The 26,697-nt window shown below is 44.1% G+C and overlaps 2 protein-coding genes across 2 annotated transcripts; both read left to right on the top strand.

The window, feature by feature from the left end:
- Nucleotides 1–1,008: 1,008 nt before the first annotated feature.
- On the top strand, nucleotides 1,009–8,175 carry COX6B1 (cytochrome c oxidase subunit 6B1). Its single transcript, XM_020811913.3, has 4 exons — nucleotides 1,009–1,200; nucleotides 3,733–3,855; nucleotides 6,749–6,849; nucleotides 7,966–8,175. The coding sequence occupies exons 2-4, from the start codon at nucleotides 3,744–3,746 to the stop codon at nucleotides 8,017–8,019; spliced, it is 267 nt and encodes an 88-aa protein (XP_020667572.1). The 5' UTR covers nucleotides 1,009–1,200; nucleotides 3,733–3,743; the 3' UTR covers nucleotides 8,020–8,175.
- Nucleotides 8,176–11,612: 3,437 nt separating this feature from the next.
- On the top strand, nucleotides 11,613–26,391 carry RBM42 (RNA binding motif protein 42). Its single transcript, XM_072979570.2, has 10 exons — nucleotides 11,613–11,852; nucleotides 13,086–13,239; nucleotides 13,780–13,867; nucleotides 15,346–15,411; nucleotides 18,557–18,717; nucleotides 20,438–20,578; nucleotides 20,798–21,004; nucleotides 23,250–23,370; nucleotides 24,676–24,870; nucleotides 25,911–26,391. Exons 1-10 carry the CDS (start codon nucleotides 11,698–11,700, stop codon nucleotides 26,021–26,023), a joined length of 1,401 nt encoding a protein of 466 aa, XP_072835671.2. The 5' UTR covers nucleotides 11,613–11,697; the 3' UTR covers nucleotides 26,024–26,391.
- Nucleotides 26,392–26,697: the final 306 nt, after the last annotated feature.

The following is a 26,697-nucleotide window of genomic DNA, read 5'->3' on the forward strand; positions in this document are numbered from 1 at the left end:
TGAAGGATGGCTGGGCTGGAAGGGCTCACGGGCCAGGACAAGCCCAAGTCAGGCCTAGTTTCTTGTTGGAAAAGCAAACAGCAAAGCAACAGCAAACTAGGTCCAAGCTGGCTCCATGGAGGAAAGGAGGAACTGGGGGGAAATTGTGGATAAAGGCAATGAGTATGCGCTGCATCATTTTGAAGATCTAAAAGACAAGGTCTGCGCTGCCCTATTACATGTATTTGCTTTCCATTCGTTTTTTTAGGCCTTTATAGTGATGCAGCGCATATTCTCTGATTTTATATACACTTAATCCCACGCTCCTTCCTTGGCCCCTCTATGGAGCCAATAAAGTGATCAATTTGCTACTATTGTGAGGTGACTTTGAGCTATGTCACAAAGGGGCCACCCAAAGATCACCAAGGGCTTGGCTGGCTAAATTCCTGGCCTCTTTCCTTTTTTCTCTCTCTTTATTTGATTTATTTTTATGTTTCCCATCTCATAGAATCATCTAATTAATTAATTGTTATAAATTTTTTAGAACTTGTTATCATTTGTTGTAAGCCACCTAGAGTGGTCGAAATGACTAGATAGGCGGGGTATAAATAAATAAATAAATAAACAAATAAATAAATAAATAAATAAATAAATAAATAAGGTAGGGTTACACGCCCGGCTACTTGGGCGAGGGGCATCATCCTTCACACGCTGCCAGAGAGGCTGGAAAGCCACTTCTGAATCCTTTATTCCTAGAAAAAAAAATGGAGAGGATCGTTTTTAAATTGGTATTAGTCGACTGACGCAACACATCTTTATTATCAACATCTTTATTATTAACAGTTCAACCATTCAGGGCAGAAAGGTGGGGGCGGGGTTAGGGTCAGAGCTTCCCTCAGGCCGTTCAAGGCCTTGCCTCTGGATCGAGGGTTCGATCGATAGGCCAACCTGCTGCCTGTCAACGCCGCTACACCCACCCCTTCCGGCGTCACCAAGGCGACCTCTTCCTTCCCGCCATCTGAGGCGGCTGATCTTCCGCTTCGGGCTTATCCCAGGACAGAACCCTGGGAGCCGCATTTCCGGTGCCGCTCCATCTCCTCCTCTCGTTTGTTCCTGGGTCTCCGGCCGTGGCCAGCCTCCGGTTGAAAGTCACTTTGAGGAAGTGCCGTTAACGGTCGTTGCCGTTCCAGGGAGGGGGAGAGAGAGAGAGAGAGAGGGAAGGTAGGAAGGGAGCCGCTACAGGCCACGAAGGGGAGGGGGAGATGAGCCGGGGGGGCACGTCTTGCCGGGGGGGGGGGGTAAGAGAGAGGGCAAGAAGGCCGGGGGGGGGGCAGGAGGCCCAACCGGGGCATCTCCTCTCCCCTCCCCGGCTCCGTTTCCCCGGCGGCGGGCGTTGAGCTCCCGGTGCGGGTGGTGGGCACGGAAGGGGAGTTAGAGGTTACGATCCCCTTCCCTTTACAAGGTTTAAATGCAGACAAGCAGGGCTGGCCGTGTGGGCTGCACTTCCTAAATCATATATGAATTACTAATTCCTGCCTTTTCTTTCGATTATTTATTTATTTATTTACAATATTTTTAGCCGCACCATTACCAGTGGCTTTTGGGCGGCGTACAACAATATAAAAACATTAAAAAGACAATATAAAGTATCCTATATTAAAACAATTCTTAAAACAGGAATATTAATCAAAAATGTGTTCAAGCTTTCCAGACCTGCGAGGCTGTTTTCAAAAAGAGAAAGACAGGTTAGGTGGAAAAATTGAGGAAAAAAATCCCACCTTACTATTTTAAGTTACACTGAATGTACTGAAGCATTTAAATGTCTCTAGAGAGGAACCGTCTCCTTTCAGTTTCTTGAATTTTTGCAACTCCTGCCTTACCTCAGCTCCTCTTTCTGTCCTGCTTCTCTCAAACTGGTTTGAAACCTCTCAGCGGGGTGTGGAAGAGAAGTCTTTATCGGCTGTGCTATTATGGGGGCAGAGAGATTGCATATAAATGTATTGTATTTATCATTTTAATTTAATGTTTTAGTTTGAAGGTATTTTAGCCTGTTTTGAAATGTAAAGGCATCCTAGAATGGCAGCTATAATATCAGAGAGGCAGGGCTAAAGGTGCAAGAACTTTATTTCTGTTTAGGTAAAAGACAAAGCCACCGAAGTTGTATTTTTATAAGTAGGGCAGTGGGCAGAAGAAATTCAACTGCTAGGGATAGTAGCTATTATGACTCATAAATAGGCAGGGGTTGGTGAACCCATAAGACCAGAAATAGGTAGGGTGAGGTTCCTGCTTTCTTCTGTGTTTATTTAAAAAAATATATTTTTATCCCACCATTCTCCTTAAAAAGGACCCAAGGTGTACATCATTAAGAGAACCTTTTTAAAGCTAAAAACAACCAATACACAAAGGTGGCTTACATAATTAAAAGACAATATTTAAAGTTAGAAACAATAAGTATACAAATATTGAAAAGAAACAAATATCACTCTGAGAAATAGTAAACGCAAACAATATTTTAAAAAAAACAGTAAGGTATAACGATCCATTTAAAAATTTCATTCAGGCAACCAGACACTGAGGGAAAGCTCTGCTGAAGAGAAAGGTCGTCTCTTGCTTGTGGAAACAAAGATGGGGCCAGCCTGGCCTCCTGTGGCAGGGAGTTCCAAAGTCTGGGAGCAGTGACAGAGAAAGCGCTCTCCTGTGTCCCCACCAAGCATGTCTATGACTTCACTCTCAGACAGCAGAGGATAGGAGCGCTGCTCTGTTGGGTGCTGGTGATAATGTTCTCAAGTAACATTGAGAGTGTAAAGACAAAATGCAGGGTGGATTGGATTTATTTCACAATTTAAGTTTAAAAATTAGGTTTTTTGATGATTTAAATGTTTTAAAAAATCAAGTTTTAAATTTACCTTGTGATTTAAATCAGTCTTGATTTTTTTTTAAAAAAAGATTTTTTTTATCCGCCCTGCAAAATATACTTGAAGAAGTAAGAGAGAAATGATATACAAAGGAGATGATGTGGAACACTGTGCCATTCAAGCAGATGAATTTCTTTCTTCTTCTTTTCTTTCTTTCTTTTGCACATTATCTGTTTTGTGAGATTGCAGGTCACATTTTTCTCAGTTATCCTAATGTCCCTGTTGGATTAGCAGGGGTAAAGAGAGTTCCTGTGTCAATTGTAGGAAAAGCCCCCCACTCAGAACATAAGCCTCTGATGCTTATTTGACCTTTGGTGGAGATCTGTATGAATACAATAGGTGGGCAACATTTGGCATTAGTACTGCACATGTTTTTTGTCCCTCAGCCTCATAGCTTTTACACAAACACACAAAAAAGCCCTAGCAGAAGAAGGCTTTTTTATGTACAGTATGTGTTTAAACAGATTGCAGCCTGTGCCAATCTTTCAAAATGTGAAGTAGACATCTGCCCACCTTCAATTTCACTCTTTTTCAGCTGCAAATCACATTGTGTTAATCTACCTTTTTATTGCCTTGGCTAGTCATATGTGCATGAGAGAGAGAGCTGTCTTCCCCTTCTTGGAGTGCTGATTGAGGGTAAAAATATCACTAGGAAACATGATATCTTCACACAATCTATTTGGATGTGTTATAATAGTTCCAAGTGGATCTCAAAGCAGGATACAATCAATAAAAGCAACTTGACTTATCAAAAAACAACCAATCATGAACTTTGTGGGTTAATATTGTGAAGCTCCCAGAATGTTTTTTATGTTGCTGGTTTCCTTTCTACTTTCAGATAAGAGAATCATGTCTGAAGTTGAAGCAATGAGAAAAAAGCTGGCGGAGTACACAACAGCTCCATTCGATGCGAGGTTCCCCAATCAAAGCCAGGCTAAGAACTGCTATCAGAACTATCTTGGTTAGTACAGCTGATGTGTGTGAATAATTGCACCTTCACATTAGGGATCTGACAGTAAAGTGCTCATGTTCTGAAGTCTTCCGTTGTCACAAAATAGGAAATATTTGAAAAATAGCTCTTTTGTATCCTCTGCTAACAAGTTTAAACATCTAAGACATTTCATTTTGGGATGTATGCAGGATCCATATTGAATAATAAAAACCTGCTTAAACGTTGTGGCTAGGAGGCATTCTAGATTCTGCAAATAAAATGAAAACCATTGATAAGTGTGTACAGTAGGAAAACACAACAGAAAGGAAGACTGGACATTTTTCCCTTGAATTGCCTGGGTCTGAACAGCACAGTTTTGATTATTTCCTTTTTTCACAAAATGAATGCAAAATAAATACATGACTAAGTATTTGGTATATAAGTATTCAATAAATATTGTGCCCCATGAGTTCAACACTGAAGCCATCAAAGTGGTCTACTCACTCCCAAACACATAATCTCTAATTCAGCGTCTCGATCAGTGCGTCATGACAACCTTTAAGGCTTATTATACACAGTACTGTATGGAAAGAATTGTCAATGCTAGGGAAGAGAACGCCTGTAGAGAGAACTGTTCTGTTTCCGGGCGTGTTGATCAACTACTTGTGTTGTAGTTACATTTGGGGGGGCATAAGAGTTATACATGGATTAACTGCACAGGGATCTGCTGTCCCCAATGCCCTCATTGTTGAAGGGGGAAGTGTAATCATGTTTGCCTGTTAACATGCAAATGACAGAATGTTTTAGAGCTCCTTAAAGACCAACATATTTTATTAGGGCATATATTTTCAAAGCCTAGGTCCCCATAAGTTGTCTTCAAGTTGTGGCAGCTGATGACCAGTGTGGTTGCTGGGATTGAAAACACAGCAACCAGAGAGGTGGGAAGCCAGAGATAAAAGTGGGTATTCATCCATCCATCTTCCTCATGCACATAAATACACAGAAATAGGCAAACAAGGATTCACGCATACACACACTGGCCCTCTGCCTTTGGTAAGGAGACAAACAGGAGTGGCCTGGCTTGGGCTAGCCTCAGGTGTGGCTTTGCTGCAAAGGCTTTAATGAAGAGGCAGCCACTGTCTTCACAGTGCCAGCTGGTGCTCCTACTGTAAGTTGACAAGAAAGACAAGCTATAAAGTCTCGCCTAAACCATTATGCACCCTGGAAGTGGTAGGTGTGATCAGACACAATCACTGTAGGCTTAGAGAGCCAGTGTGGTTGAGTAGATAGTGTGCTGGCCTTAGATTTGTGGAAGGTAGGAAGGACAGATCCTGAAGCTGAGACTCCAATGCTTTGGCCATCTCATGAGAAGAGAAGACTCCCTGGAAAAGACCCTGATGTTGGGAAAGTGTGAAGGCAAGAGGAGAAGGGGACGACAGAGGACGAGATGGCTGGACAGTGTCATCGAAGCGACCCAGATGAATTTGACCAAACTCCGGGAGGCAGTGGAAGACAGGAGGGCCTGGCGTGCTCTGGTCCATGGGGTCATGAAGAGTTCGGACATGACTTAACGACTAAACAACAACAACAAGGAAGGCTTTGTTTCAAATGCTGTCCATCCACAAACTTTACTGAGCCAAGCACAATTTTTCAGTCCAGCTACTTTACATGATCATTGTGAAGATCAGGGGAGAAGCATGTGTGTTTTTCTGAGCTATTTAGATGAAGTTACTCAATGTGGTGTATTTGATTTAGCGACGGACTAGGGTTCTGAAGGTCTGGGTTCAATCCCCACCCAGCCATGGAAAATCACTGGAGGTGTGGAGCTGATAAAGCCACTCCTTAAATGTATCACATAGCTTGAAAGCCCTACTGTATTAGGATCACTATAAGCTGTTTCCTAACAGGTATAATGCTAAAAATAGATATCTTAATTACCTTATTTTTGAAAGAGGGAATCATGTGAAGGAAGAAAATTTGAGTGAGAATTCCTATTCTAATTGGTGATCACCTTTGCTTTTCTCTTTCTGTAATCAAGGGAAGAAATCTTACGTTAGGGTGGGAAGAAGAGTTTTCACATTTGTGGATGAAAACTAGGTGGTATGAGGACACAAAACTAACACTGAAAATGGTAGCCCCATATCTCCTTTCTCTTCTCAGTTTTACTGTATTAGAAACACATGTACAGTGGTGCCCTGCATAACGACGATAATCCGTGCAGCAAAAATCACTGCAAAGCGATTTCGTCGCTATGCGAAAATAAAAAGTCCATAGGAATGCATTAAAACCCGTTTGATGCGTTCCTATGGGCTTAAAACTCACCTTTAAGTGAAAATCCTCCATACGGTGGCCATTTTCGCTGCCCGGTAAGCGAGGAATCGGCGCAAAAACACAGCGGGCGGCCTTTTTTTTTTTTTTTTAACCCGCTGGCCATTTTGGAACCGCCGATCAGCTGTTGGAAAATCATTGCTATGCGATAATCGGTAAGCGAAACAGCGAACCGATCATCGCAAAGCAATTTTTTCCCATTTAAAACATCGCAATGCGATCGCTTTTGCGATTGCAAAATCTTCATCGTTACGCGGTTTCGTCGTTAAACGGGGCGCCCGTTAAGCGAGGCACCACTGTAAAGTTATATTGAGTCTCCGGCCCCTTCCTCAGCGAGAGCCAATAACTTAGGAAAGGGAAAACATAGAATGCTGCCCTGCATCGTGCAATTCTCTTATTATGTATTGTGGAACAAAGATGAAGGACTTAATGCACAGTTCATTGTTTTCAATAATAAGGGATGCTGCCTTCTGTGTTATATGTAGGGAAAATATTGACTTTGCAGACTGTTGGGGGTTCTATAGAATAGATGATTTCAGTCCATGTGGACCCCAACCTGTGTTCTCACAACTTTGATATGATTCTCTCTCCATAGATTTCCATCGCTGTGAGAAATCCTTGACTGCCAGGGGAAAAGATACTTATGTCTGCCAGTGGTACAAAAGGGTCTACCAATCCTTATGTCCTACATCCTGGGTAGGTATATGAAACTAAGGTGTGTTCAGAGGCTTATGTGTGTGAGAGAGATGGATTTAACAGCAAAAGAATTGACTTAATTAGTGATGTTTGGCACATTTCAAGGTTCTACATATATTTGTCATATTCAGTTGAATGGGAGGTGCTGTGTTCCAGTCATACCAAGATACTATATTTTGCTTTCTTGAAGTTTACAACAGTTATGGAATAGCATAGGTGTAATAAAACAGCAGTATACAAAGACTATTACACCTCTTCTGATAACAAGTTTTCATTACATTTTAAGCATTATTGAGAACAGCTTGTCCCACACTTCATTATTGAATAGGTGTAAAGACGTGCCCCTTCCGGTACCACAGTTCCTTCAGAATGGACGTAACATTTATTTTTGACTGTTCCAGATGTTCTGAAGTATTGGAAATTCTGAAGGGCCTTTCTGATATAAAACTGGCATCGCGGCTCCTGCCACGGCTCATGCTACTTCCAGCCACTGATATTCTCATGCTGTCTTCAAGAGAATGGAAATTTGGGTGCTCCCTGGCGGCTTGAGTGTAGCCACAGTAGCAAAAATGATTAAGATGGTGGGGAAAGTGCACAGAGGATAGTTTGGTTGGTTGTGTAGGATATTGAGAGCCTGTTTTTTTCTCTCTACATTGAATCAATTGGGGGAAAGGATGCAAGACAGGTAATTGGTAAGGAAAGAACAATCGAAAAAAAAGTTACCATAACCTATTAATGTTTAATACAGTATTTCTCTGTAACCTATTAATTTTTATGGTCCAAAAAGCAGCCTAGATATGCTCAGAAATTGGAACTGAAGTGCCAATTTGCAGGCAGTAGAACCTTGTTATATGTATGTAGTTTCCTGTCTGCACATGAGAAAGGTTGTTTATAGTTAAAGAATAAAACAAATAGTCAGAACTGATGAACAGGGTAGGCATGTCATTTCATCATTTTTAATGGATGAAAAAAACCCCAAAACAAAATTTTAAATGGAAGTTGCAAAAGGTTGTGCACAGAAAATCTTCAGTCCTAGCCACTTTGGTACAATATTGTCCCTCATCAACCATCAGAAGATAGAACTGATGACACTAGAAACTGGTTTGCCTTTTGCAGGTTGATCAATGGGATGAACAGAGGGAAAACAACTGCTTTCCAGGTAATATCTGATTGCCGTGTGACTGCAAATTCCGTCCTCCCATGTGGTGACTGAAGGATCGTCTGAAGTATCTGTTTTTTTCACTGGTTGTCCACTTGAGCACCGGACATCCTTTAACAGTACAGAGTCTTGAATGTTTCAAGTTCTAATTAAAGGCATAAAATCCATGTCTGTGTTTGTTGTGTTGGGATCAACTAATGTGCAATGAATCTTTGATTCTTTTTCTCTGTGGCAATGCTCCCAAAAGTTGAAATAGCCCTGAACCCTCTTTTGTATCGGTCTTTATACTTTTTCCACCACGCCCTCACCCCTCTATTGCATCTGAGCTAAGCTTTCCCTCCCTTCTGTTGAATAAGCAATCTTGGAATACCCTTAGCTGAGAACCTTTCTAGTTACTTAAAGCAGAGCTGATTCTCTCGGGGTCAATTCTTACAGCTGGCTCATGAAAGGCAAAGGAGATTTGTGAGGACTGTTTGAACACATTCTTAGTGGACCTTTGAACCAATAATAAAGGCCATGAACTACTTTCTAACTGGGGATCCAGGTAAAACCTTCATCAAAGTTTTAAAAGGATCAGCTATGAATTGCCACTTGCTATTTACAGTAGGACTGTGGCATCCACGAGGGATCAGTTCCAAGCGTACCCTCTGTGGATATTGAAAAACATGGAAGTATCAAATGCTGTACATTGCACAGTCTGGTAAATACACTCTGGGATTATGTATAAGTATTTATTTCTGTGGTTTTTTATTTAGTATTTAGAGGCAACAGATAAAAGAATCAGATACTGATCCGGGAGATAAGAGGATCCTGCTGTACTGCAAATCCTTAAGGTAGCTGTAAACACAAAAGGGAAGAATTTGCTTCAGATAGTGCTGATACAAATCTTACGTATGCTTAAGAAGCATGGCCTATTACATTCCGTGGATCTTCCCTCTGAATAAATACACGATAATCCACAAGCTTCCTTCTTCACATCTTTCAATGAGGTTTCTACTGATTCATAGCTTTGAAAATATAACTTCTAATTGATTATATCAAACTAGTCCATTTGAGGAAAGACATTTTTAAAGAGATCTGTATACAAAGGTGGGAAGGAAGTATGGATGTACTTTAAGATTGTTCCTATATAAAACCAACCCATTGCCTTGGCTGCATTTTAAACACCAACTCATGTGCCAATAAGAGCATCTATCCCTCTCAAATGTAATTGAAACAATTTGTTTCAAAGAATTGTGTGTCTATAACAGTGGTTCTTAACCTTGGGTTACTCAGGTGTTTTTGGACTGCAACTCCCAGAAGCCTTCCCCGCCAGCTGTGCTGGCAGGGGTTTCTGGGAGTTGCAATTCAAAAACACCTGAGTAACCAAGGTTAAGAACCACTGGAAAACCTAACAATTATGAAAATGAGCATTTTCAAAAAACAAAGCTGCAGGTGGCTCTGTGAGTTTGTGAAGGCAACATCAACTGCAAAAAAATAGTGAAAGGTTTTATTTTACTGTAATAATCATGACTTACAGTGACCCTTTTCAGGATTTTTCAGGTAGATAATATTCAGAAGTCATTTACTGTTCCCTTTTTCTGGGGGTGTCCTGAGACTGCGCAGCTTGCCTAAGGTCACGTGAACTGGCTCTACTGGCAGGAGGCACTGGGGAATCGAACTCCCAACCATAACTAGACCACTGAGCTATAATAGGCATGTGTTAATGGGCAGTTGTGTGGATGTCAGTAGAATGGGGAAGTGGGAAGGAATGACTTTAATGAATTTCAGTGATGACAGAGCATCCTGTGTTCTCTTGCTAGGAAATGAATCCCATTGAACTTGGTGAGTTCTCCCTTTGAGTAAATTACAGATGAATTGGTTCAGAATACATGAATCATAAAAATACATATAATCTATTCAATTTCTCCCATATTTTATCATTTTTTCCTTTGAACCTAGGAAATCCTTTGCTTTCACCAAAACATTGTGGAGGACTGACAAGGAATCAAACAAAAATTAAAAATCCTAAAAATCCTGTATTTTCCAAAGCTTACTTTAAAATGACCACTGGCTGCAGCTAGTTAGTTAGGAATAATTCCAGTGCAAACCTATCTGTGATAACTCAGAAGATAGGCCCACTGACCACAGTAGGGTTTACTACAAATATGTCCGTGTATGGAATTACAGTGGAGTTTATTTCCGTCATTTATGCCACATGTTAAAAAATTCCACACTACTTTCTAAATCAGGCTCCGCACGTTCAAAGAAGACCAACCCCTAATGGTACGATCAAACCCTGCTAGCGGTCATGTTCAGCTCACAAGAGCACATGTGCCATAAGTGATCTCCAACCCATCCTTGACAAGAATACTTCATTCTCTCAAGCCATATGTGGCAGACCTCTTCTTGCTTACAGACACTCCTCCATCCTAAGCAGCTACTGACACAGACATGGGGACTAAACTCTGCTACAAACCCAGATGTCAACTCTGCCTCTACATTTACCAGACTTAATGTAACTAACACACCACATCAAGGGCACTATTGCCTGTTCCTCTGCCAATGCAATCTATGCCATTTTTTGCCAACAGTGCCCATCTGCACTCTACATAGGACAAGCCAAACAGTCTCTGTGCAAAAGAATTAATGGACCCAAACTGGATATCAGGAATGGCAATACATAGAAAGCCATTTCAAATGATTTTAGTTTGCCTGGATGCTGCACAAGACGTACATTGCCATTCTGGAGAAGAAAAAATAAGGCTTCAGAGAGACAGCTGAGCTAAATATACATACATGTTTAAAACCCATCTGAATGGACTCAATATCAGCCAAGGTTTCTTAGGTTTGTTATAAAATGCAAAATATCGTGCTACATATGCTGAAATTCCTGGCTATATTTTCTTAATATCTACCAATGCCAACTCAAAAGCCCAGTTATAGACACTCATTACAAGCTTGGTCCTTCTCATTACCTATAGCCCGAGATTAATTTAGTCACCAATCCTTGTCATTGTCTACAGAGCAATGCTTCCTGAGAGGGGAACTGAATATCAACCGGGCTCTGAAAGGCCATCGCTCGGTGTGAAATGCTACACTATTAACACCTTGTGCTCCAATCAGTCTTTGATTTGGGGAGCCATGTATAAATATTTGCTATTTAGACACACTTTGATTTGGGGAGCCATGTATAAATATTTGCTATTTAGACACACTTTTATGTCTGAGGAAGTGGACTGGTCCATGAAAGCGCATAGTAAAATATAGCAGTTAGTCTTTAAGGTGCCACAACGTTTTTGTCTTTAATTTAAAAAAAACAAAAAACTTTTCGTTTGGTTTCTGCTCCGCCCTTTCTCTGCAAAGTCTCAAACCAAGCTTCCTCCTGGAGGAGCGTGAAGTCACCATAGAGTTACATAAATGAAGATTTTGGTGATGGACAACATGTAAAAAATGTGCACCAAAAAGGCAACATGCAAATATAAATAATCCCGTGTAAGGTTCCAATATCAGACGTTTTCTCAGTCCGTGGCTCTCTTCTCTCTTTGAGAATTCTTCGGGTCTGTCTCTATTTTCATACCTCTATCCCACAGAAAAGCGCCCTGAGGGCCGGACGTCCTGATGATGTCATAAGCGGGCGCCGGAAGGAGGGCGGATTGGAGCGTCGGTGCTTCTCCGGGAAGCGGTTTTGCGGCCCCAGAGCTTGAGCCATGGCGGCTCCTGCGATTCCCCCGCCGCCGGGAGCCCCCCCGGGCGTTCCTGGGGGAGCCCCGGGGCCAGGGGGGGCGGCGGCGGCCGGAGGAGGAGGAGGAGGCGCGAAAAGCGGGGAAGAGAGGATGAAGGAAATGGAAGCCGAGATGGCCTTGTGAGTAAAGGGGGGGGGGAAGAGGTAGGGAGCCTCTGTGGGGCTTCAGGGGAGCGGGAGGAGGAGGAGGAGGAGGGCGACGTCTGGGTTTGGACCCTTCAGGCCGGGGGTGCGTGGCGGGGGCGGGTGGGGGGGGTCATGAAAGAGAGTATGGCCCGCAGATTGCGTGGCTCTAGTCATCCCTCAATGCGAAGGGGATGATGATGAGTGGCCGTGAAAGCACAGTCAGTTGGATAGCCGGTAATGGAGCCAAAGGTTGGAAGTTCGACTCCCACCTGGGACTCCTGCAGAAGAGTCAGCCTGGCTGCACAGTCCCAGGGGGCCCTCCCCCCCCCCGGAGAATGGGAATGGCAAACTATTTTTGAATATTGCTGTCTTGGAAAATCCTGAAAAGGGTCACCACAAGTCAGAATTGACTTGACAGCACATGATTCCTATTAGCTGGCTGGAGGGCTGAGCGGTTTAGGTAGCTGGGTGTAGAGGCTGGGGATTCGATGGCCCACTGTGTGCTTCCAGCGGGTAGATCCAAGCCATGTACCCTTGGGGGAAGCCGGGCAGTCCCAGGGCAACCCTAGAAGAAGAGAACGCCAACTTCCATGTATTCTCTATCTGGAAAACCCCAAGAAGGGTTGCTATAACTCAGAATTTACTTGAGGCACATGATGACGACGATGGCTACTACTAAAATGGGTTGCAGGCCAGCATTCATCCAGTGGGCTACAAGTTTGTCACCCCTGGATGTTGATAACATTTTGAGACTAAGAACAAGAAGGGGGGTGGTGGGTGGTCCCTGGAAACTTGGCCTTGGAACTTTGTCAGCTGTGTAGCAAAATATTCACCCTTTTGCTCACTGTTGTGGAAGTTTTTATGCCAGTGGTGTATTACGTACTTGTTTAAGTTGTACATCTGCCATGGCATCATACTCTTAAGTGCATTCTCTTTTCCTCCCACAAATCAATTGCATCTCTCTATCTTTTACATGCTAATTATATTTAATCTGAACTTTGTGCTTCTCAGTTTTCCCTCATCCATAATTTCTTATGGTAGCTATTTCTAGTTCAAAGTATTTCATTGATTTGTTGGTTTGTTTTAAATCTTCTCTGTGGGGTTCAGAATGGTGTACATATCCTCCTCCTCAGTCTCTACAACAGTTCTTGTGATGTGGTCTGTTTGCTTGAGAGATAATGGTTGTCCTCATGGACTGAGTATGTGAGGACTGTATGTCATTTACAGGTTTGAGCAGGAGGTGCTGGGAGCTCCAGTCTCGTTGCCTCCAGTTGCCCCTGTGGTGGAAGCTGTTCCTGTTGCCCTGGCGGTGCCAGCTGTATCGGCAGTGCCCCCGGTTCCTGTTATCCGACCTATCATAGCTACTAACACCTACCAGCAGGTGAGTCTGCCACATCCAGCATACATGCTGGAAAGATACGATTTCTTTTCAGAAGAATCACTGAAATTTAGCACATCTACAGGAGCTGATACATTAGGACTAGAGACCCAGTTTATATGGACTGAAGATTTTCAAGCTGTATTAATACTTCCCTCTATTTTTCTACTTTGTTGACAAAGGAAATAATTGGTTTAGGCTTAGAAATTGGATGGATTCCAGGGATCAACGGCAACCAGTCATTGTGATGTTGTGTCTTTAGGGTGTGCATGCCCCTGCATTCCAGTTGTTAGTATGCAGAAGCAGTGGGGTACGATCGCTGTTATGCCCTGTTGACTGGTTTTGCTGGAGCGTATGGTTGGCCACAACAAAGCAGGATTCAAATATATATATATAAGCCTTTGCTTTTATTCAGCAGGACTGCTCTTCTCTTTTTAAGAGGCAGCAGCGAACCAGACATGTGGAAGAAGGCTATATTTCTGCACTTAATTGCTCATCTTCCCTGGCTAACACTCATACTTAGTTTTTATTCTTCCCCAACAGGTTCAGCAGAGTCTGGAAGCCCGAGCGGCTGCAGCAGCCACTGTAGTGACCCCTATTGTGGCTCCTCCAGTCCCATTTGTAGGCCCAGGTACAGCCAGCATCTTTTTGACTTTGTGTGTCCAAACTCTTAAGACAACTGCCAAGCCATATGTTTGTGGTTTTTTACTGGATACTCATTCTAGCTCTTTTGCCACCTCTCAGGTACGAGGTAACCTACTCAGCCTGCCTCCCACTCTCTCTCTGATGTTACTAAATGCCAGATTTGCTCAGAATAAAGCTCAGCTTATTCAAGATCAAATCCTGGATGAAGGGGTAGATCTGGCTTGTATCACTGAAACCTGGGCACTGAGTCGACGCATGGCCCTGTCCTTAATATGCCCACCTGCTTATTCCATTTAATATCAGGAGAAACCGGAGGGATGGTGTGTGTGTGGGGGGGGGAGAGTCCATTTCCATAGGCATCCTTCAGTCTCGAGAGACTACGGTAACATGCTCAGAATTGAGGAGTGTCCTCTCCAGAGCATGAAGCCTGGGTAATTTTTTATAAAAACACCTTAGATGTTCTCAGGCTCTCTGGTGATTCCAACTTGGAGGCTCTCCATGTGTCTTTGGGGGCAAGGGATGAACTTGGGATTGTGCTGGTTTATCGTGCTCCTCACAAAACAGAACTCTCCCTTCCAGAGCTATCAAACTTTGTCTTGGGTCCTTCACCATGTTGGCAGTGTTAGTCTCAAGATTAGACTACTGCAGTGCTTCTCTACATGGGGCTACCTATGAGGCTCTCACAGAAACTTCAACAAGTCCAGAGCACGATGGCCAGACTATTGAGTGGAGTGAATAAATTTCAACACATCACTCCAATTCTTGCCATCTTACATTGGTTACCTGCCCATGTTCATGCCAGCTTCAGGGTGATAGTTTTAACTTAATAAGGTCCTAAACAGTTTGGGATCTCACCAGCTTGCAGAACGCCTGATTCCAACAAGATCTGCTCATCCTACAAGAAAATCCTAAGCAGGCTGGCTGAGGATGCTAATCGCGGGGAAGAGAGAAGATCCAGAGTGAGAAGACGAGAAACCGGACCTTCTCAGTGGTTGCCCCTCTGCTGGGGAATGGAATGGATTAGTTCCTGCAATTCGCTTGGCCCCTTTGCTGGCAATATTTAAGAAGTCAGTAAAAACCTGGCTATTTAGGCAGGCATTCAAAAACATCATACTTGCAAGCTCAGCTAATTAGCCTATTTGTCCAATGACCACTATCTTAAACATTTTAAATGTTTTAATTGCTTTGAATGTTTTAAAATCTTTCATTTTGATGTATTTTTATGTTTTGAGTTTATTGCTTATTTGTCTTTTATTATTTCTATTTTTTGTTATGTTAAATGGTACTTGGTGGTATTTCTATGCTGTAAACCACTCACAGTGACCTCGGCTAGATGAGCGGTATAAAAATTAGATAAATAGATAGAACGCTAGAGACTTGTAGGTTTAATTGCATGACAGCTCTATCAGTAGTGGTTTTGGAAGGCATTTCAGTGAGGTTTCAACCCAGTTTTGTTCTCTGCAGCTGTCCCTCCACAGCGCCCTCCCATCCTCCGACCCACCTTTGTGCCTCACGTCCTACAGAGATCTGGTAAGCTCTCTTCTCCCCTTTTGTTTGTGCCTGTTGTACTGCAGGGAGCTGGTGTGGTGTTTTTTTTACTTTGTCTTAGAGGTATCTGGTGGTTGTAACACTAAGAGATGGAGTCAGAAGTGATGGGGAGAAGCCTGCTTTGCAAACCTCAGGCTACTGGTTAGTTTCCTGGTTGAGTCCCTGATATATCTCTTGTTTAAAAGAAGAGTTTTAAGTAACCAGCTAGTTTTTGCTTAAAGACTTTGGAGAACCAGAAGTCATTATTAGCCTGTTTCAATAAAAGGTGGCTACTTGTTGCTGTGGATTCTCGTCATCCCTGACCTTCAGCCATGCTGTTTGGGGCTCCTGCACATTGTAGGCCACAGCATCTTGGGAGATTTTTTGTTGGGGAAGGAGCTGGCTAACATTCTTTCTCTGGTTTTTGAGCTATTTGCCTTGCTACCAATAAAGGAACGTGTGGTTCATTTGTTATTGCTGAACACATACATTTGTGTTTATACATACAGTGGGGTCTTGACTTAAGAACGGCTTGAGTTAAGAACATTTTGACTTAAGAACCACTCTCATAGGAAAATATTGACTTACATACTTAGATTTGAGTTAAGAACTGAAAAAAAACCACGTGGGAGGCAGGGAAAGTGCAAAATTTGAACTTTCAGTTAACTGTTGGCCAGTGAAAAGGGTGCCTGTCTGCTTCCTCAGTCCTCCCAGCATTTAGAGAGTGGATTGGGAGACAGTCTTCGGACTGCCTGGTACTGTCCTGCCTGGACTGTATTTTCTCTGCCTTCCCTGAAACTTTCTTGACCTAAGAAAAAAAATAAACAAAATATCCCCCTCTAGTGGTCGAAGGCAGAATAGCAGCTTCCCATTAGTTTCTATGGACGGAAAAGAGCAGATACGGATCAAATGGTTTTCAATGCATTCCTATGGGAAATGCAGATTTGACCTGAGAACTTTTTGACTTGAGAACCGCCTTCCAATACGGATTAAGTTCTCAAGTCAAGACCCCACTGTATGGAGTGCACAGAGAGAGCATTCCATAGGCCGATGTGGTCTGTGAATGAATATAACACAACAAAGTTATTATTAAACAGAACTTAGACAAGGTGTGTCAGGCACAAAATGCTTTAGCCAGAAAAATAGAGCTCTGTGCAGTTGCTGACCACATTGGATTTTGCACCCTTCAGAAATAAGTCTTTCTGGTAATGGAGAATCTTAACTTCAACAACAGGGAATTCTTCCAGGAGCCCAGAGGGAGTTGTAATCAAAGACCTGATAACACTGGGGAGCGGAAATCAGAATGGTTGTATGGCAAGTCACCTGAATGCATGGGAGTAGAATGAAGGGTGAATCTAAAGGCAGAGCTCTGACTTGAAACACAGGTAGTTCAGTCTTAAAACCAATTTCAAGGCAAAGTATTCAAGGATGTGTATGATCTCTTCTTGGTCACACTCCCATCCAAAGCCTACTGTTGCCTGTGTGCCTTCTGGGGTGTGTGCATGTGCATATGTAGTTCACAACCTCCTTTATCATAAGAAAGTGTCAGTTGTAAAATGCTGGACTTCTACCTCCTAACCAAAGTGTTACGGTCTTTAGGTAAGGAGAAACAACCAGAAGTATGTTTGTCAGTTCCTAAACCTCCACAGAAGCATGCACATCATTGCTGGCATTAAGCCGTAGCTTGGCACTCTACTTTCAGTCATGGCTTCTGGGTCCACAATGTCCATTCAAGGTTTGCACAAAATCCAGATGCATTTGGTGGGGACCCAGAAGAGGGCCTTCTCTGTGGCTGCTCCCAGACTTTGGGACTCCCTCCCACTGGAGCCTTTGCTGTCCTTCCACAAGCAGGCAACGATCTTTTTCTTCAAGCAAGTTTTAATTTAATGACTGGCTACTGAGTGGGGTTTTCAAATGGATGGTTTTACCTTACTGCTTTCAATGTTTTCCTGGCATTGCTTTTGTTTACTGTGTTTTGTTGTGGCATTTGTTTGATCCTTTCCAGTATTTGTATACTTACTGCCTTTTAATAATGTAAGCCCCTCGAGTCTTTCTGAAGAAGAAAGGCATTTTTCCGACAGACGGACAGAGGTGCTTCCTTGAGTATTTATAACCCTAATTATAATTATAAAGCCGCCCAGAGTGGTAGAATTTACCAGATGGGCGGGATATACAGTGGGGTCTTGACTTAAGAACGGCTTGAGTTAAGAACATTTTGACTTAAGAACCGCTCTCATAGGAAAATATTGACTTGACTTAAGTACTTAGATTTGAGTTAAGAACTGAAAAAAAAACCACGTGGGAAGCAGGGAAAGTGCAAAATGTGATCTTTCAGTTAACTGTTGGCCAGTGAAAAGGGTGCCTGTCTGCTTCCTCACTCCTCCCAGCGTTTAGAGAGTGGATGGGGAGACAGTCTTCAGACTGCCTGGTACTGTACTGCCTGGACTGTATTTTCCCTGCCTTCCCTGAACCTTTCTTGACCTAAGAAAAAAAGAAAAAATATCCCCCTCCAGCGGGCGAAGGCGGAATAGCAGCTTCCCATTAGTTTCTATGGACGGAAAAGAGCAGATACGGATCAAATGGTTTTCAATGCATTCCTATGGGAAATGCAGATTTGACTTGAGAACTTTTTGACTTGAGAACCGCCTTCCAATACGGATTAAGTTCTCAAGTCAAGACCCCACTGTAAATCAAATGAATGAATGAATGAATGAATAAATAAATAATTTTGTGAAATGCTTCTTCAAGCGCAACTGGTTGTTTGGTATGGTATCCAGACTGACCTGTAGTCTTTATGCACCAGCACAGAAGTAGAGAAAAGATGTGTGAGGTTTTCCCTGTGTGTCAGGTTGCCCTTGGCTTAATGAGGTTGTGAGAAGGGGCTTTGTGGGACTTTAACAGAGTGTATGGGAGAATCAAGTATTCCTGCCTGTTTATTTTCAAATGATTGTGAGCAGGAGCATCTGTGGCAGTCTTGGAAAGTACTGCTTTTAAATCAAAACCCTTCCTAAGCTACCCAGCCAAGAGCAAGATTACTTAAAACATGCACATGTTCCTCCTGTATTTCCAGATATATTTTATTGGCTGCTGTTACCAGTTGCTGGATAATGCTGTCTCCTAATTCTGATTATTATTGTTCATTTTCTAGGTGGTCCTCGCCCTTTGTCGATGCGTCCTCCTCATCACCAGGCCATGGTGGGCCCCCCCATGCCAGGTCCCCAAGGCCCACCGATGCTTATGGGGCCACCCATGCAGAGAGCACCTGGCCCACCCCTGGGAGGCATAGGCCCCATGAGACCCGGTCCTCCGGTGAGTGTGGCTTCCTTTCTTGCCTTGGGGGACAAAGCAGGGTAACCCAAGATCACCATTGTCATACCTCTTGGGCTTCCCCTTTCTCCTTAACGGAGGCTGTATCCTACTCTGTGCAAAGTACAGAGAGAGAGAGAGAAGAATACGTTTGATCTTGTTCAGGCATGGTGGCCCTCCAGGGTCTGATGTGTTTGCAGTTCCATGAGAATATTTGTTGCCTACCCTGAACATAGACCAGCTGGAAAAGAGGTGCTGCTGTGAAACAGATTCTTCAGTCATTTTCTCTAATTGTTGTTGATACTGGAAAGCCTAATAGAGCATAACTCTGAGGAATCATAGAATAATAGAGTTGGAAGAGGCCTTATAAGGCCATTGAGTCCAACCCCCTGCTCCATGGAGGAATCCAAATCAAAGCCAATCTGACAGGTGATTGTCCAGCTTTGTCTTAAGTGCCTCCAGCGTTGGAGCACTCACTACCTCCCAAGGTAAGGCTTAGGAAGTTTTTTTCTGATATTTAACCAAAATCTGTCCTCTTGTAACATAGTCCATTATTATATGTCCTACACTCTGGGATGATAGAGAGCAAATCCTGCCCCCCCCTCCATATGATAAATATTTAGAAAGTGTTATCCTCTCTCCCCCTTCCCCTTTAGTCTTTTCTCAGGCTAAACATACCCAGTTCATTCCTCACAGGGCTTGGTTTCCAGTCCGCTGATCATCTTCGCTGCCCTCTTCTGAACTCGTTCCAGTTTGCTGGCATCCTTCTTAAAGTGTGGGCTCCACAACTGGCCACAAGACTCAAGTTGAGGCCTAACTAGAGCCAAATAGAGGAGAATGAGTACTTCACAGGAGCTAGAGACTGTACTTCTGTTAATGCAGTCTCAAATAGCATTGGCTGCTTTTGATTGGCAGTTGCTTCTGGAGTTTCTAAGGATATGCTTCACCGCAGCAAAGGGTACATAGTCCTCTTGGCATTTTGTTTGAGACCTACTGTTCATAGCTTCAATTATCTCTGCTATATTACCAGTATAAATAGTTCTGGAGAAAGCACTAGCACCTGTGCTCTGAAGTGTCACACTTTTAAAGGTGGGCAGTAATTTTCTCTCAGAATTCCCTGGGAATTCAGGAGTCACATGCTAATAATTGGAGAGAACCTCTCTGGCAATCTCTATATCTCTTCCCCCCCCACACACACACACATGTCTTTTCTCCGCCTTGCCAGAGTCTGCTCATTTACAGGAGGGTTTCCCCACTCTACCCTGTTCTCTCTTCCTTTAATTGTTGTAGTTGGATGTTCACAGTCTACAGATAAGGTCTGTATTGATGATTGGGGCACCTGAGAATTGTTTGTCCTTCAAGGATAGGTTAATCTTGTAGGGTCTCAGACAAAGGGGATCAATTTGAAGATGTAGAGGGAGATCGGAGTGCAAGACCACACTTGAAGGGACCAGATGTTTTTGGCTGCAGCTGTTCCTTTGTTAACCTTCCCCGGAGTTAGCTGGCTCTCTCTGTGGAAGGGACTGATCATGGGTTGGCACCATTCATCCCAGCGGCCTCTGTGTCATAAACCCCGTAATGAACGCACAGAGACAATGAGATCTTGAATTGCAACTGTCGTATCCAGTGCTTTATGAACTGTTCCATAGGGTATGTTTGGGTGCGCGATGGAGCTTCAGCGAGGTCAGGTGAAACTAATGTAGCTTTCCTTCTTTTCCATTAGGTTGGGCCAGGGATTCCCGTTGGCCCGTTGGCTCCCCTGGTGCCTGTCCCTCGACCTGTGGTGGCCCCTCCAAAGGTGAACCCGACAGTCATCCAGGCAGCCCCAACAGTATATTCTGCTCCGCCGGTGAAGAAGCAAGAGGTCAGTGAATATGCCAGTGCACTTCATTTGCACCCATGTCCACACGGTGAATAGTTTTGCAGCCTTAACTGCAACCCTGGGGTGTGGGCCCATATGGAACTCTGTGCCTGGGCAGTCTTTCCTTGGGGGGTGGGGGCCCTCTGCAAAATGCTTTCCATGAATTTCCATGTTATGTGTTCTTGCTTCTCCCCCATCCCCACCTCCCCATCGCTTGTGCAGGAGGAGCACAGGGAGCCCCCTCCGCCAGTTGTAGAGGAGAAAGAGCCATCTGGCCCCGAGGAACCAGTGATTGGTCCAAGTATGCCAGACGTGGAACCTGTTCCCTTGGTAGATCCACGGGGACTTCCGTCACTGCGCGGCCATGACCTGGGATCGGCACGAGGGAAGCGCCCCCGGGGCACAGATGCTGGATTTGTACCTGTTGAGGTAAAGAATAGCAGTTATTCCCTATTAAGGGCATTGGGTCCCAACTTTGAATGTGTGTGAAAGACAAAATTGAAAGGGATGTGTGACGCTGAAAGATCATCCTTTACATTACTGAGCCACATGACACAGTGGTTAAACTGCACTACTGCAGCCAGAACTCTGCTCATGACCTGGGTTCAGTCCCAGTAGCCAGCTCGAGGTTCACTCAGCCTTCTATCCTTCTGAAGTCAGTAAACTGAGTGCCCAGCTTGCTGGGGATGTAATGTGTAGCCTACATAATTAAATTGCAAGCTGCCCAGAGAGTACTTTAAACACTGTGGGGCAGTATATAAGCAGCTCACTTTTGCTTTAAATTTGTTTTGTTTCTATTGCTGTCTAAGATAGATTTCGTTTTTATTCATGTTCTAAAAGGTGTATTCCATTTCTTTTAACCATTCTCATCAAGAAGAGCAATCTGTTACTGTTCTTAATTTAAAACAGCTTGTTAAGTTTTATACTTAATTTTAATTTTAAATTATGAATTGATTTTTTTTTTGCTAGAACTGTGTCGGGTGATGATAAAACAGAGAGAGGAGGAAGTAGGAGGGGGTTCCTGAAAAATCACAAAAAGGGTGCAAAAGTGAAAAGTTTTGGAACCGCTTCATTTGTGGCAGGGAAGGAAATGGTGTGATCATTTGTCTGGTGTCACTTATGTATCTGGTCTGCTATTGAAATGCAAACTGCTGAGCAGCAGTGAGTGAGAAGATGTGAGAGCAGGATAAATGATAGTACAAGGGAGAGGTCAGCGGTTGGAGAACTTCTTAAGGGAGTCTTCTCTCAACTTGTGCAGGAGGCCACTATGTCTTGTCCTGTCTTCCCCCCCCCCTCAGACAAAAAGGAACTTCTAGGTGGTTTCAAAGCAGGCAGTGTGTGTGTGTGTGTGGTGTGTGTGTGTGTGTGTGTGTGAGAGAGAGAGAGAGAGAGAGAGCAGTCAGAGTAATTGGTAGCCTTTTCTTCTTAAGAGTGGGGTGTAAAAGTTTCCAAACCTTGCTGCAAGGATGCCTGAGGCTGCAGCTTCAAGAGGACTGGGATTGCTTCTCACACATGCGCCATCAATTTTTGGACTCTTGTCTACAGTTTTTCTGCACTATGCATGAAGGGATTGGGCTGAGCCTGAAGAAGTGGGTTTTTTTCCACGAAAAGCTTGCCATTTGTATGAATTTTCAGTGGTCCAGAAAAGGTATTGCCCACCCTTACATTTATATAATCTTGGGGATAACAAGGTCTTGTCCTTGCTTTCTCAACCTGTGTCCCTTCATCTGTGTTGGGCTATAATTCTCACAATTCATGGGAAAATCATGGAAATTCTGGCCTGACACATCTTGGAACGTCAAGGGTGGAAAAGCATAGGTGAAATCTAGACTCTTTAAAAGTTGCCAGGGATTGAACTGGAGACTTCATGCATGCAGAGCATATGCTGCTATCTGTTAAAGGAGGGATTAGTGGCATATTAGAATATCTTGATCAGATCAAAAGTCTCTAGTGTTGGACTGAGGTTTCGGAAGACCTAGGGTCAAACTTGTATTTAGCCATGAAGGTCACTGGGTGATTTTGAGCTGGTCATGCTTTCTCAGCCTGCCCTCAAAAAAGTATTGTGAGGGTAAACTGGAGAGGAGAAGGAGAAGAGCTTTGTATGCCACCTTGAGCTTCTGGGAGGAAAATCAGGATATAAATGTAAAAAATAATAATAACAAAAGGTGGCTGACCTCAGCAAGACATGAGGGCCATGGTTGTCCACTGTGGCTTCCTCACACAAGTGTGTGCTCCGGTGTGTTGCCTTGAAACCTGAAGTTACAGTGCAGGAATTGTGGCTAATCACTTCTCATTCTTAACTGTAGCCTTCCCACCTTTGTGTCTTCTGGTTATGTTGGACCAAAACACTTTTGCTGTTTAGATGGGACTCTCCATCAAATCTGAGGGGAGGGCGCAGAGTTGGACAGGACTAGCCTATGTTTTTGCCCAGAATGCCACCTGAGTGGTGGGTTCAAGCCATTTAGCGGCATGTTGCAGGAATTTTGGAGTCTTATCCAGTGATCTGAGCCAGGTATGAATTTTTGAGATCAGGGTTGGATGGGGAGAGTTCCCAGTTTTGAGTATCATCGTTGTGTGCTTAGAATCCAGTGGATTAAATGTAGAATTCCATTTGAAACAAGTTTCTGGTGGTAACAGATCCATGAGTCAGCCCTTCCTTCCTTCTTCCCTGTAGCCTGTAGCCGAGAGTGTCCCCGAGGACAAAAAGAAGACCAAACAGGAGAAGCTGAAGCGCTGCATTCGAACGGCTGCTGGGACCTGTTGGGAAGATCCAAGCCTGCTTGAATGGGATCCTGGTGAGTGTTGGGGAGGGGGGGGTGCCTGTAAGGACACCAGGTGCTGCTGAGGCCCCAATTGCCACGAGGGTTGGGAGACCAGGAATTGGGATGCCCACACCCAGAGTGAGGGTGGGATGTAGAAAGGGTGATAGAGACCATAGAGACACACAGAGGAGGATCCTTGGATCAGAATGATTGTGCAGCTAAAAGGGCCCAAGTGACAGTTTTCAGCACTCAAGTGTGTATTGCCACCTAACGTATGGTGGAATCTGCAACGAGTACCAGGCGCATCAGCTCCAACCTGGTGAGCCTACCCTGACTCAACTGCGGTGCTGGGGAAGGAAAAGGCAGAAAGAATGCCAGCCACTTCTCAAGCGGTGTCCGCCACCATCCCAGGCCTGTAACTCAGACTAGGAGTCAAGCATCACCGAGCACCACATTGCAGACAGGCAGGTCCCCACTGCTCTGAGCCTCTAGCTTTGACTCCACGTAGCCGTCACCCGGTAAGCAGAGCCAGAGGTAGAATGTAACTACTCAAAATCCTTGTTTCAAAAAAACAAAGGCACAGGTGTCAAGATCTTTTAAACTTAGCCTTCATGCTACATTGGGGTGTGTGTTTATGTTGATCTCTTTTTGAATTTGCTTATGGTTCTGAGTTTTATGTCCTGACCACATACCTTATTTGTACAGGAAATAAGCACAGTAAGACTGTGTAACTTCGCATAGCAGGAAGGGGGGGGGTGTAGATCAGTGTTTCCCAGCCTGGGGTCATGTCCCCCAAGGAGATCACAATGCATTTTCTGAGGGGTCATGGGTCATCTTATATGTGTTGCTGTTGTTGTTTAGTCATTAAGTCATGTCCGACTCTTTGTGACCCCCATGGACCAGATCACGCCAGGCCCTCCTGCCTTCCACTGCCTCCCAGAGTGTGGTCAAAATATGTTGTAGCCCTTGTTAAATAGTTTCTTCCTTGACCTTTCAAAGTGGGATATTAAAGTTAGCGTGTACATGTATGTATAAGAAGCGGGCCCTTTGAAGGAGAAAGAAGCCTCTACTTTCTGAGAAGGGGTGACTTCACGCCATTAAAAATGCCTTTTTATGCAAAGGGAGGAGGGGGTCACAGGTTTCCTGGCTGTTATAAAAAGGGGTCACGACTCAAAAAAGGTTGGGAACCACTGTGATAGATGGTAAATCCTTCTGGGCTGGCCTTTTGCCCGCATGCTTTGAAGGCTCTCTGTCACCTTGTGGGCTTGGAAGTTAATATGCCACACGAAGCTTTAATAAAGGCCAGGTTGTTTAATGTTCTGGCCTTCTTTTCTCCAGATGATTTCCGGATCTTCTGTGGGGATCTTGGGAACGAGGTGAATGATGACATCCTTGCACGTGCCTTCAGCCGCTACCCGTCCTTTCTGAAGGCTAAGGTGATCCGGGACAAGCGCACTGGCAAGACGAAAGGCTATGGCTTCGTCAGTTTCAAAGACCCGAATGACTATGTCCGAGCCATGCGGGAAATGAATGGTGAGATGCAGCCCTTGTCAAACGCTGTGCTAGAACCTCAGTTGGTGGGTTTGTTTAGTTCCCATGAAGAAGGGGTACATGGTGTGGAATTGCTGTACATGGTCTGGAACTGCTCATTTGATTCCCAGCAGAAATCCTTGTCAGTGCTTATTGGAAGTGCCAAAGAACTGCAGTTCACTGGCAGAGGATGTGCTTGGCCTGCAAACTCCCCAGGTTGGATTGCTGGCATCTGCCACTAAAGACCACGTAGGACGTGATAAGACGGGGTCTGCCTCTAGCCTGGGAGTGCTGCAGGCAGTGTGTTGTACTAGATAAAAGTCATTTTGTGTAAGAGGTTTTATCAAGCAGTTCCATGTGGTTGAGATAGCAAGATCCCAGCACAGTGGTTCCCAACCTTGAGTCCCCAGGTTTTTTTGACTAAAAACTCCCAGAAGGCTTCACTACTAGCTGTGCAGGCCAGGATTTCTGGGAGTTTTCGTCCAAGAACATCTGGGGATCCAAGGATGGTCAAAGTGGTGTCCAGCTTCCTACCCATCACCTTGGATGGCAAAGAGGGCTTTTCTTTCCAGTTGTGTCTGCTTTGGAGATGCCCAGGCACTTCCACTGACCTGAGCATGATGTAACATGGAAAAGTTTCCTGCGACTGCTCAGGAAAGTGTCGGATGCAATCCCAAACTTTCACTGATTACCAAGGTCACACGCAAACTGGTCTAGAATGAGTCTTGCAGCCTATAAATCTTGGTGGTGGTTGTGAATTGTTTGAGCTTATTGCCATAGTTCCATTTGGTGGCGTTGCTGCTACCAATATTCATGATCTCCTCATTGGCTCTTTGATTGTGTAGCTGGAGTTGATTTGTATAGGCAGAAGCTTTATTATTCAAGCTAGTGTTAAGATGTTGGTGGCAATCACAGACAGAGCCCAAGTGTTCACTAGAAGATAGCTGGACGAGAGCCCTCACCATTCAAGAGTGGCACATTTCAGCAAGACCATCTTAACTTGAATGCTCCTCCTTTTTCTTCTCTCCCTGTGCTCTTAACAGGAAAATATGTAGGCAGCCGACCCATCAAACTGCGCAAAAGCATGTGGAAGGACCGCAACATTGACATTGTGCGCAAGAAGCAAAAGGAGAAGAAGAAGCTGGGACTGAGGTAGCCAACTGAAGGTGACAGAATCTGCCGTTTTGCCCCAAACCCCAGTAAGTGGGTACCGCGGTATATTCTCAGTCCTGCCCTTCTCCTGGGGAAGATGAAGATCATAGAAGCTCTTTGCTAGCCGGAGGTCAGAGGTGCTCTGTAACTACAGTCATAGCCATCCCATCAGAGGCGTCGTGTGTTCCAAAGACATGTACCTGCTCACGTCTCTTTCCCAAGAACTCCTACAGACTAAGAGTGGCTCTCCAGGCTTTCTATGAAACAAACACAACCCGTAGTCCCTGCTTGGGATAGTTTCTGGATAATAACAGCCTTCTTGTGTAGAAATGTTCTAAGACAATAAATTTGTGTGTAACTTTTGGTTTCTTACCATGAGAGCTCAGTTTGTGTTTTGTGTGGCCTCCAGTGTTGTCCCTTTGTTCCAAACGTTTTGTTTTACTGTGTTCTTTTGGTGGAAGAGGGTTGGGTGTAGTTATAAATGCTAGCGCAACTTATCAGAGGCATTAATTTGTCAATTATTGGAGACACGGCAGAGAGGGGTTCATTGACTTCATGGCAGGAGTGCTGGACTAGAAATGCCACTTGCCGCATCCAGTTGGATTTTTGTCACATGTTGGCATGTCTCTTTTGCAGCATTGCTACCTCTTGCAAGTTTTTTGTTTTGTTTTGAACAAA

Source organism: Pogona vitticeps, chromosome 9 (assembly GCF_051106095.1).
Source record: "Pogona vitticeps strain Pit_001003342236 chromosome 9, PviZW2.1, whole genome shotgun sequence".
Classification (NCBI taxonomy): domain Eukaryota; kingdom Metazoa; phylum Chordata; class Lepidosauria; order Squamata; family Agamidae; genus Pogona; species Pogona vitticeps.